The sequence below is a fragment of the Grampus griseus genome, assembly GCF_964374135.1.
Source record: "Grampus griseus genome assembly, chromosome: 1".
NCBI lineage: Eukaryota > Metazoa > Chordata > Mammalia > Artiodactyla > Delphinidae > Grampus > Grampus griseus.
The window spans coordinates 125,723,376-125,735,987 of record NC_139017.1 but is presented as its reverse complement, the minus strand read 5'-3'; the positions used below and the strand labels follow the sequence as shown (position 1 = coordinate 125,735,987).

Genomic DNA, 12,612 nt, shown 5'->3' with positions numbered 1-12,612 from the left:
CACCACAAGGAAGAGCCTGCATGCCGCAACGAAAGATCCCACATGCCTCAATGAAGATCCTGCGTTCCAACTAAGACCCCACGCAGCCAAAAATAATAAAATAAATCTTTAAAAGAAAAAAAGGGTCAAAGAGCTTTTCTCCTTTTCAGTGGGTGCTGTTACCAGTTATCTTCAATAGTGGTCACCATCTTGTACAGCAAGGCTAGGAGGACAAGCTAGTTGCTGAGACAGTAGAGGCAAGTTGAGGAAAGATGGAGAAGCTGGATATTTGATGGCATCATTAAACCCCTGAATCAACCTGGAGCTGCCTTACTGATGGACTTCTTGTTATTTGAGATTATAAATATCTTTTTTGTCTAAATCATATGTAGTTAGTTTTCTTTTAATTGCAGCTAAAAGTGTCCCAACTATTCAAGATGAATAGGAATCTATCAGGAGAAGTATGTTCTGAGCATAAAGAACAGAGTGGGTCAATCACACAGTAGTTGGAATAAACTGTTTGCTGTGATTAGACTCAGTATAAGCAAAGGACAGAATAGACGACTGGAAAGATATTATATGCCATACTAAGGAATCTAAGCTTTACCATTTTTGTTATAGAGTCTTCAGATGTTATTAAGTAGTGAAATAATGTGGTAATATGATTAGATACTGATATTCCTTGGCTAAAGATTTTCTTAATGCCTATATCTTGAAGTTAGATGCAGTTAATTTTCAGTTACTTCAATATAAACACATAATGTGTATACCTGTAAATAGAGTCTTTTTCATTCTTATAAGCATTAGACTGAATGCTGGGTGCAGGAGAAAAGATTGTAGATCCCAATGTTCTTCTACGTTGTTGTTGTCTATGCTGTGAATACAGTTCATGGAAGGGTTTAGCATGTTCTTCCTAAACATAAAGAAAAGGGGAAACTATCTTAGAAATTATTTTTTCCATGTCTATATTGTAAATAATTTATACTTGATTATTCATATTTGGAATAGCTAATTATGATAACTAACAGCTGACTAGACCTTTAAATAATTTCAAATATAATGATTATTTAATCCTCAAAAAAAAATCCCTATGAAATAGATGTTATTACCACTTCTTAGATGAGGGAACATGTCTACAGAAATTTAAAAATTTGCCTATGCTCGCACTTTTTACTAAATTTTATTTTCTTTGTCTCTAAAACTTAGCCATTATTTTCATATAAAATGTATTTCTCCAAATGCAGAGAAAGTCTAAAGTTTAAGTACTGAGAAAAAAAAGCCCTCTTGGTTTAAACAGAAACTTTACTGTCTCATACACAGAGCAGGTACAGCAGAATAGTTCTGAGTAAAGGGGGAGAAACTGGAAAAAAGTGATCCAGCTTTACCTAGTGTCTCAGATTGTCCCTGTATATTTCTATTTAAATATAATTATTTAGATACCCAAAATAAACATGCATATGTAAGTATAAACTGCGTAACTTGTGACTGTCCATCAACCAACCAAACAAATATTTGTTTAGTACCTACAATTTTTTTTCACACTAGGAACAGAATATATTTCATTCTGGATAATACGAGATAAAAATTTTAAATATGACAAAAATCCAGGCCATAAAGAATTCACATTCTAAATATATATGATTAGCATACATGAGTCATTGGCAAATAATGTAATAAGATAATATCACTAAGAACCAAACCAATCAATACAATCTTTAAATGGGGAGGAGTTTAGAAGAGAGGGCTGGAATAGACAGGAAACACTTCATCAGTGAGGAAGAACTTAATGCTGGGATTTGGAGATACGAACATATCAGGAGAGGCCAACAACATATGTCCAGGGTATTCATTAAGACAATCAACAGCATATTCAAAGCCAGGTGGGGCAGGGGAGCATTTATCATTTGTAGTGTATAAAGGGTAATTTTCAATAGTCAAGAAGGATGGTTGTGAGAGGGATAGACTATCGATGTCTTCAGAGTCAAACAGATAAACTTCAATGTAAAGAAAAATGGCCAAAATTGACTTGAGAAGAAGTAGAAAATTTGAGCATACCAAAAATTCTTAAAAGAAATGTAAAGAAGTTTCAAATAACTACCTTTAAAAAAGTAACCCAGCCCAAATAGATTTATACATAGGTTCTTTCAAATTTTTATGCAACAAACAATTCTTATGCAATATAATGTCAGTTAAATTAAAAAATAAATAACAACAAAGACTTTTCAGTTCTTTTCATAGCTGACATAGTCTTGACACCGAAGTCTAAAAAGATGCACCAGAAGAAGCCTACAAGCTAATTTCACATACGACTTCAGGTGATTTCACAAATTCAAAATAAAATACTACTCAACACTGTACTAATGGAACAATTTGTAATGGCCAAACAAAATTATCAAGAAATTAAAAGCTCCTGGGCTTCCCTGGTGGAGCAGTGGTTGAGAGTCTGCCTGCTGATGCAGGGGACACGGGTTCGTGTCCCGGTCCGGGAAGATCCCACATGCCTCAGAGTGGCTGGGCCCGTGAGCCATGGCCGCTGAGCCTGCGCATCCGGAGCCTGTGCTCCGCAATGGGAGAGGCCACAACAGTGAGAGGCCCGCGTACCGCAAAAAAAAAATAAAAGAAATTAAAAGCTCCTAATAGTTCTAAGTTATTATAATTTATGTCCCAATAGATCAAAGGAGAAAAATAATGTAATTATTTTAATAGCTGTAATATTTAAAATACATTTGATAAATTCAGTAACCATCATTGATAAGAACTGTAATAAAACTAAAGAGAATACTTTCTTAATATGATAAAGAATATCTTAGCAAAATTTAAAAAATTATACCCATATAAAACCACTAACTAATATTATGGTTAATGACAATACACTAGTGTGTGGCATGACAATAGTGACACCTATCAGCACTATTATTTATAGATGTTTAGGAAATATTGAGCAATGCAGTAGGAAAAAATAAAGGAAGTAGTAAAAACTCTGGAAAATTCTTTTTCAATATGGCTGAGTAAGCCTCTATCAGAGCCACTCTCTCTCAGATAAAAACTATAAACTCTAGACAAAATACTCTAGAAAACACAAACACATACACACACACACAAGTTGCCTGAAGGTCCTGGAGAATGAACAAAAGCAGGTGACAAAGAAAAAGCATTGAAACTTGGAATTACTGACTTGCGTAGAGTGAAGTTTCTATTTTTATGGCTTTTAGTTTGAAGGCAGGCCAAAGTATAGGACATCTAAAACTCTGATAGAAAACTTAAGTTCTTTCTGGCCAGAAGAACCAGAGGAAAAAGTTCAGGCTGACCAAAACTTCTGGGAAATGAGAAGAGAATGATAGAAAGAAGAGTGCCAAAGATGATAGCCCCATCTTTTATGTATAAACCCTGTCCAAGTCTCTTGCTGACCCATGAACGATGCATGTTTAGGGAAAACTGCAAGCAGTGCAGCTAAGGATATAACAACTGAACTGAAATTTGAGCTGCTTCTATAGAGACAGAGTATATTTTGAGCCCAACCAAGTTAGCTGACTGCTAAACAGTAACATCATTACTCTTTGTAGGAATATAACAGACTCTGGAGTCTCCACATTATAACAGTTGTGGTGTCCAGGATAAATCCAACTTAACATGCAAAGACCAGGAAAATGAAACCTAGTCTCAACAGAGAAGGCTATCAATCAAAACCAACCTTGAAATGACCCAGATGTTGGAATTATCAGATTTTATGGCAGCTATTATAATTATGCTCAATGAAAAAAGTAAAATATGTTCACAGTGAATGAGAAAAAAGGAAATCTTAGAGAAATAGAAACTATTTTTAGAAATGGAAATTCTAGAACTGAAAATGTATAATACCTGAAGTAAAAAAACTCACTGGTTGACTTTAAAACAGAATGGAGACATCAGAGTAAAGAGTCAGGGAACTTTAATACAGACCAATGGAAGTTACCCAATATGAAAAAAGAGAGGAGAATTTTTGTTTTTTAGAGGGATTCAGAGACATATGTGTCCCTGTGAGAAAACAATAATGAAAAGTCTGAGCCTGCTCACCTACCCTGTGATCTCAGGCCACAAGTCTCTGGACAGGAGGCTGGCTGCTGTAGGAACTCAATAAATACTTGCTGAACTCAAAAAAGAAAAGTCTGATATATGTGTAACAAGAATCCCAGAAGGACAGGAAAGGTAGAATGGGGTAGAAAAATATTTAAATAAATAGTGGTGAGATGAAATATGATCTTAATTTGATGAAAGACATAAATTTATAAATTCCAGAAGCTTAATGAACCCTAAGCAGGATAATTAAGAAGAACATCATGCTTAAGCACATAATCAAACTGCTGAAAACCAAGTATGAGGAAAACATCTTTAAGCAGCCAGAGAAAAACAAGTTATACACACAGGGGAACAATTCAAAATACCCCTGATTTCTCATCAGAAACTATGGCAGTCAGAACTGTGAAGGCCAGTAGATGTTGGAACATCATCAATATGCTGAAAGAAAAAACAATTATCAGCCAAAGTTTTGTGTCAAGTAAAAATTTCCTTCAGAATATCCTTAAGACACTTTCAGGTAAAAGAAAACAGAGAATTTGTTGCCAGCAGACCTTCACTACAAAATATACTTGAGGGAGTTCTTCAGGATAAAGGGAAATGATACCAGATGGAAATATATCTTCAGGAAGTACTGAAGAGCATCAGATCTGGTTGTATTTGGTTGTTTTTTTACTCTGTTACTTTCTTTAAAACATATAGGAGTGTTGAAAGCAAAAATTATAATATTGTCTTATGGGGTTTATAGTAACACATGAAAACTATATTATGAAAGACAGGGTTAGTAAATGGTTTTATACAATTTAAAGGCTTCTAAATCTTTATGTGAAATAGTACAATTTTACTCTAAGTAGGCTTTGAAGAGTTGATGATGTATATTTTAATCCCTAAAGATACCACTAAAAAATCCAAACACAAAGAGGTACAGCTAAAAGTCAATAAATTAAAATGTTAAAAAATATTCAAATTATCCAAAAGAAGGCAGGAAAAGAAGAATGCATATATATGCATATATGTGCATTTGAACAGTGCTTGGCACACTCACGTACTACATAGATGTTTGCTATTATTATCATTCACCACAAGAAAAAAGAAAGGCAACTAGGAACTCCAGAAAAAGTACACAAGACAGTCAAGATCTAAATATAAGGGAAATTAATATATGGCATTATTTTTTAGTAACTGATGGAGAATAAGAAAAGAGCGCCTATTGTTTTTACACTGCACCCCTTGAGAAGAAACATAGTCCTAGCACACTACTTTGTTCTACAATAAACAATTATTTACAAAAATGTAATAATATAAATGCTGTTTAAAGCATTTTTAGCTTTAGAATTAATCTACAGACAAAACATAAAGGTTTAATCAGAGTTACAAAGTGAGTATAATCATTGACCTCAAAAGTGTAAAAATAAAGATATACTTGACCTAGGGAAGAAGATGTGGAGGAAAGGCTAAAACTGTTAAGATCTTTCATCTTAAGTAAAGAGGAATCAGGAGTTAGTGATTAAAGTTGATAGGAAAGAAAAAAGTATTTAGATATATTATTTCAATGTTAAAACAGAAAAAGCAGAAAAGTAACTATCAAAGATACAGAAGAGGGGGCTTCCCTGGTGGCACAGTGGTTGAGAGTCCGCCTGCCGATGCAGGGGACACGGGTTTGTGGCCCGGTCCGGGAGGATCCCACATGCCGCGGAGCGGCTGGGCCCGTGAGCCATGGCCGCTGAGCCTGTGCGTCTGGAGCCTGTGCTCCGCAATGGGAGAGGCCACAACAGTGAGAAGCCCGCGTACAGCCAAAAAAAAAAAAAGATACAGAAGAGGAAAGAGGGAGAGAAGTGAGATGTAGTGTAAATAAACTAATTCAAATCTTTGTTTTTGATTATGCAGTAGATAATGCTTAAAGTTGATAAATAAAAAATTAGCAGTAGAAGCTCATTCTTTAGAATTATAGAGTTAATCATAAGAGGAATTGAAACCCCAAAAGGTTAAACATGGTTGCTTCTGAAAAGAGGAAATTAGAACAGGAAGAACGGGTGCAAGGGCTTTGTGTTCTTATTAGCCTTTCTGTATTATTTAATTTAAAAAGGCATATGTATATTTTAATTTGTTTTTTAAAAATTAAAATGTTTTATATAAGATGCTAGTAAATTTATTATGATGAGTAATCTTATGATGAAGTTACAATATATTTATATTTCTTGGGAGATTTTTATTAAACACAAACCTATTTAAAACATGTAGATGAGGATAAAACTAATAAGCCAGACAGTGTATTTTGTCAATATTTTTAAAAAGTATAAAAGGTATAAATTTGCAATAAAATGATAACATGTTATTAATTATGGTGCAAAGTATGTATTTCTTCATGTTTCATTCTCCAGATTAGCAATAAACAGGGTTAATAATAAGTAAATCAAGTGAGAGAGTGTCATGGACTTACAAGTACTACCAAATATAAAATAGATAGCTAGTGGGAAGCGGCCACATAGCACAGGGAGATCAGCTTGGTGCTTTGTGATCACCTAGAGGGGTGGGATAGGGAGGGTGGGAGGGAGCCGCAAGAGGGAGGAGGTATGAGGATATATGTATATGTATAGCTGATTCACTTTGTTCTAAACCAGAAACTAACACACCACTGTAAAACAATTATACTCCAATAAAGATGTTAAAAAAGAAAGAAAGAAAGAAAGAGCCTGCTGAGAAGAGGGGAAGGAGGTCCAGCACTTCAGCTGCCATCTTGCCACAGAGTGGAAAACCAAGGCAGGAAACCATTGTTGAGAGATGGAGACTGACCCATGATGGCATCATATCAGCCCCTGGATCCAGCTATGCCTGAAGATAGACATTTCATGTACATGAGCCGATAAATTGCCTTTTGTGTTTAATAAATAAATAAATATAATAATAATAAGAAGAAGAAGTAAATTAACACCTAAGAGACTCTCTTAAATGACTTCCCTTTGCTGATTCTCTGTATTAATTTCTCTCTCTAGTCTCCTAGATAAAACCTCCTGAATAATATCCAGGCATGCTCAATGGTCAAGGCTGGTTGGTCACTTTTCAGGATGCCCATGTACCTCTGCTCAGGTTGTTAGCAAGAGTCAATAGTTCTGGTGCTACAGACATAGAGAACAGACTTGGGGTTGCCAAGAGGGAGAGGTGTGGGGGAGGGATGGATTAGGAGTTTAGGATTAGCAGATGCAAACTATTATATGTAGAATGGATAAACAACAAGGTCTTACTGCATAGTACTGAGAACTATATTCAATATCTTGTGATAAACCATAATGCAAAAGAATATGAAAGAATGTATATATATGTATAACTGAATCATTTTGCTATACAGCAGAAATGAACACAACATTGTAAATCAACTATACTTCAATAAAATAAAATTTTTAAAAATGTTTCCAATAGTATTGGTGCTAAACCTGTTATAATCATTGTTATTGTAATTATGTGAGTTAAATAACTATAACCAAAATGGTCTTGGGGCTTCCCTGGTGGCGCAGTGGTTGAGAGTCCGCCTGCCGATGCAGGGTAAACGGGTTCGTGCCATGGTCCGGGAAGATCCCACGTGCCGCGGAGCGGCTGGGCCCGTGAGCCGCGGCCGCTGAGCCTGCGCGTCCGGAGCCTGTGCTCCCCAATGGGAGAGGCCACAACAGTGAGAGGCATGTGAACCGCAAAAAGAAAAAAAAATGGTCTTGGCTACACATCAAAAGATTAACAAATGGATGTATATTTTTATATTCTAAATTAAAATAAAATATTTAAATTATGCACATATAATTTTCTATGAGGCCCTGTCTTAACTTTGATAACTTTATGATAACATTCAATAAATAATTTCCACTGTATTGCCTGTCCAACAGATAACATATTATTTTCTCTATTATTGCCATATATAAAGTTTTGCATAATATCAGAGATGAAATCACTTTAAAATTTTATGCTTCTGAATCCTAAAATTCATTTGAATTTGGGATTTGTAGAAAAATATATAAAACTATTAGGGATAATCTGGATTTCTATTAAATAATTGTAAGCATGCAAATTAAACCTACCTCAGTTGTATCCTTAAGATAATGAAAAGATCTAATAGATCTTGATTTTAGATATTCTTCTACTGGCTCTAAAGAAAGAAATCCAAACATAAATGATATTTCTATACTGTTAGACTACTTCTAATTTAACTCAACAAACCATTTTCTCTACTTGTAAACTTTTTAGAAATGTAGTTTGTTAGAGCTAAATATATTCTAGAATAATTTGCTTTTAAAAAGAATTTCTATTAACAGAATATAACATTCAATTACTATTGTACAATAAAGCTGTGTTTTCTTAGAAAAAAAGATTTCTAAATAAAACAGAATCATACTTGATAGTCAAATAAATCTTCTCATTAATTCCTTTGAAAAGAGAAAGATTCCCCTCAACCTGAATCCCCCATCTCCAATTATGAGTTTTACTAATTTGTATTATCATTTAATGGATTTTTTTTTTTAAGTAGGTATAATGTATGGTCAAGCATGCAGACTTTGGATGTAGGTAGCCTGGGACCAAAAACTACTTTTCTGTTTGTGAGTTATGTAGCTTTAGGAAAATCGTTTAACCCCTCTGAGCTTTAGCTTCCCCATCTGTTAAGTGGAAATAATAGTACTTATGTAACAGGGATGCTGTGAGGATTAAATGAGATAATAGATGTAACAAACTTACATCTGGTATTCCTTCAATCAACAGTTATTTGTTGATCACCTGCAATGTGCCAGGCCAGTGCCTGGTGTTGGACTCTGGAATTGTGATTTCTGCCCAATGATGCACACATTTTATTGGATAGTACAGAAAAGAATTAAGTAAAGAAACAAGGGAGTGAACAATTATAAATTGAGATGCATGCCGTGACAGACATAGACAGATTTTGGTGAGGGACAGCATGAGAGGGAGGTATAATTTAGATAGGGTAGTTGCTAGGGATTGAATGTTTGTGTCTCTCCCACAATTCATATGTTGAAGCTCTAATTTTCAGTGTGGTGGTTTTGGGAGTTGGGCTTTGGGGAGGTAATTAGGTTTAGATGAGGTGATAAGGGTAGAATGTCCATGATGAGAATAATGCTCTCTCCGCCATGTGAGAATAAAGTAAGAAGGTGGCTGTCTGCAAACGAAGAAGAAGACTCTCAACAGAACCTGATCCTACTGATCTCAGGCTTCCAGCCTCCAGTGAGAACTGTGAGAAATAAATATTTGTTGTTTAAGCCACCCAGTTTATAGTACTTTGTTATAGCAGCCTGAATAAGAGAGAAATTGGGACTGAGAGGTGGGGTGCTGCTGTAACAAATACCTAAAAATATAAAAGAACCTTTGGAACTGGGTAGTGGGTAGAGGCCGAAAGAGTTGTGAGGTGCATGCTAGAAAAAGCTAATATGGCCATGAAGAGATTTTAAAGGTAATTCTGGTGAGAACTCAGAAAGAAAGAGGAGAGCCATTGAGGAAGCTTTCATTTTCACTGAGAATACATGAATAACCATATGCAGAAATGTTGGTAGAAATACGGATGTTAAGGCCATTCTGATGAGGTCTCAGACAGAAATGGGGAACACGCTATTGGACAATGGAGCAAAGGTGATCCTCGTTATAAAGTGGCAAAGAACTTGGCTGACTTGTGTTTGTGTTCTGGTTTTGTTGTAGAAGGTAGAACTTGTGAGTGACGAAATTGGATAGTTAGCTGAGATTTCTAAGCAAAGTGTTAAAGAAGAGGCTTGATTTCTCCTGACTGCTTGTAGTAAAAATGCAAGACGAGAGAAATGAATTGAAGACAAAATTGTTAAGCAAAATGGAACCAGAACTTAAGAATTTAGAAAATTCTCATATTACAATAACTGAGAAAGCACGTTCAAAAGAGAACACTAAGGCTGTGGTGCACTGACCATCTGATAAGGAGATAAGGAGATTGGTATGGGTGTGAAACATGGACCTAATCAGCCATCCCAGGAGAGACACTGCCAGTTTGAAGTGAAGGGGATAGAGACAGGATAAAATGAAGGAAGGCTGTCGGACTTCTTGGGTTTTACAGGATAGGACCACAGAGCTATGCACTGCAAACATGCTATTCCTCAAGACAAGGGAAGAATGACCATGAAGGTGACTCAAAGATCATCAGGCCTGCCTCAGTATCAAAATCAGAGGCCACTGCCTCAGTTTCTGCCTATGGAGCCCTTGGGGTTGGGCCAACACTCTCACTAGATAGTCCTGGGGATGAAATCCTGGCCTAGCAGAGTCCCAGTGGGGAAGTGGGGGAGATGTGACCCCCCCACTCAGCAGAGTTGTGAGAGCAGGACCTCTGCCCCAGTGGGTCAGGAAGGCAGAGCATCAAGCCAAAGAGGATTATCCTTGAGCCTTAAGATCTCATGAAGTTTGCCTTAGTAGGTTTTAAACTTCCTTGGGACCCATTACTCCATTCTTCTTTCCTATTTCTCCCTTTTGGAATGAGAATGTCTATCTTATTCCTGTCCCAACTGTATTTTGGAAGCACACAATTTGTTTGATTCCACAGGTTCAAGCTGGAGAGGAATTTTGCCTCAGGATCAATCATACCTTGAGTCTCACCATAGCTGATTTAGATGATATTTAGGTAAGACTTTGGACTTTAGTGATAACATAAAACTCAGTACGGTAGGAAAATAATTAACATGTTCTAGGATTCCTTTATTGTCCAGAAGGAGGGTAACTATATTTTGAAAGGATGAATATTGTAATTTCTAGGGTAATCATTTAAAGAATAGAAACAGAATGCATGACTACCAAATTAGTAAAGGGGAAAAGTTTAAATTTTAAAAAGTCAATCCTAAATAAGACATAAGAGGACAGAAGAAGAAACACAGAATTAACAGGAGAGAAAGAACAAAATAAGATGGCAGATTTAAATCCAAAGATATAAGTAGTTACATTAAGTATAAATGGACTAAATGCTCCATTTCAAAGACAAAGATTACACAGTAGATTTAAAAATCTAACAATTTGATATTTACAAGACATAAGACTCTTATGTAAGAGATCATAATGTTACAGAAATGTGGCAACAAGATGATGGAAAAAGATATATCATGTAAATGTTAGCCAAAAGAAAGCTGGGGTAACTACAGTAATACTGGATAATAAAACAATCACTTTGTAATTAAAAAGGGTTCAATTCACTAGAAATATATAATAATTCTAAAATTTTACGCAATTAATAACACAGCCTAAACTATATTAAAGATCTGTAAAGCAAAATTTGATAATTCTACAAGGAAAAAAATAAATGAGTCTGAAATTTCTCAGCAATTGACAGAATAAGCAAGCAGAGAAATAAAAAAGGATATAGAAGAGTTGAAAAACAATGAAGAAATTTGACCTAAAAGACATATGTAGAACACTGCACCCAACAGCTGCGGAATATACTTTATTTTCAAGCACATACTGAACATTTACAACAATCGACCATATACTGGGTGAAAATACAAGCGTTAACTAATTACAAAGGACTGAAATCCTATGGATTACATCCTCAAACTACAATGTAATTGTGCTAAAAATTTATAACCAAAAGATAATTAGAAAAGTCCAATATATTTTGAATTAAGACATAAACTCCCAAATAACCAATGTGTCAGAAGAAGTAATCATAATGGAAAACAGAAAATAACCATGATACTCTTGAAGAACAAGGTGGGAAGACTTGCTCTACCAGATATCAAGGGTTATTTTAAGCTACAGAAATTAATGTTGTTTGGTATTGATATTGAAATGGATAAATAATATAATGAAACATAATAAGAACTCCAGAACAAAGAGCCCAGAGTATTAGGGAAAGAATAGCCTTTTTTTTTTTTTTTTTTTTTTTTTTTTTGCGGTACATGGGCCTCTCACTGTTGTGGCCTCTCCCGTTGCGGAGCACAGGCTCCAGACGCGCAGGCTCAGCGGCCATGGCTCACGGGCCCAGCCGCTCTGCGGCATGTGGGATCTTCCCGGACCGGGGCACGAACCTGTGTCCCCTGCATCAGCAGGCAGACTCCCAACCACTGCACCACCAGGGAAGCCCAAGAATAGTCTTTTTAATACCACACTGGGATAGCTGGGTATTCACATGAACAAAAACTAAACTTGACTCTTACCTCACTCAAAATGTAATTCCAGGTAGACTTTAGACCTAAAGGTAAAAAGAAGAACTAAAATCTTTTGCAAGATAAATAGAAAAAGATATTCATGACCACAGAGTAGGAAAAGATTTCTTAGATATGGTACAAAAAGTACTTATCAAATAAGAAAAGATTTGGTATATTTGACCTTATTAAAGTGGAAGAATTTTTGTTCATCAAAAAGACACCATAAAGAGAGTGAAAAGAAAACCCATAGAAAAGGGGAAGATATTCACAACACGCCAAACCAACAAAGAACTAATAAAAAGAATATATTTAAAAATCAACAAGAAAAGGATAAAAAACTAATTTTAAAATAAGGTAAAACTTGGATGATTTCCAAAAGTATAAATCCAATTTGTCAATAGTCTATGAAAAAGTTCTCAAACCTATTAGTAATCACAGA

The 12,612-nt window shown here is 35.4% G+C and overlaps 1 protein-coding gene across 1 annotated transcript in view; it reads right to left on the bottom strand.

Annotated features, from left to right (window-relative positions):
• The window catches only part of LOC309829749 (uncharacterized protein C1orf141 homolog), a gene marked incomplete at both ends in the record, with an annotated part of 39,819 nt that overhangs the window by 6,257 nt on the left and 20,950 nt on the right, over window positions 1–12,612 (bottom strand). Inside the window, 2 exon segments of the mRNA XM_082665893.1 lie at window positions 750–892; window positions 8,097–8,164. Of these exon segments, the coding sequence (XP_082522019.1) occupies window positions 750–892; window positions 8,097–8,164 (211 nt within the window).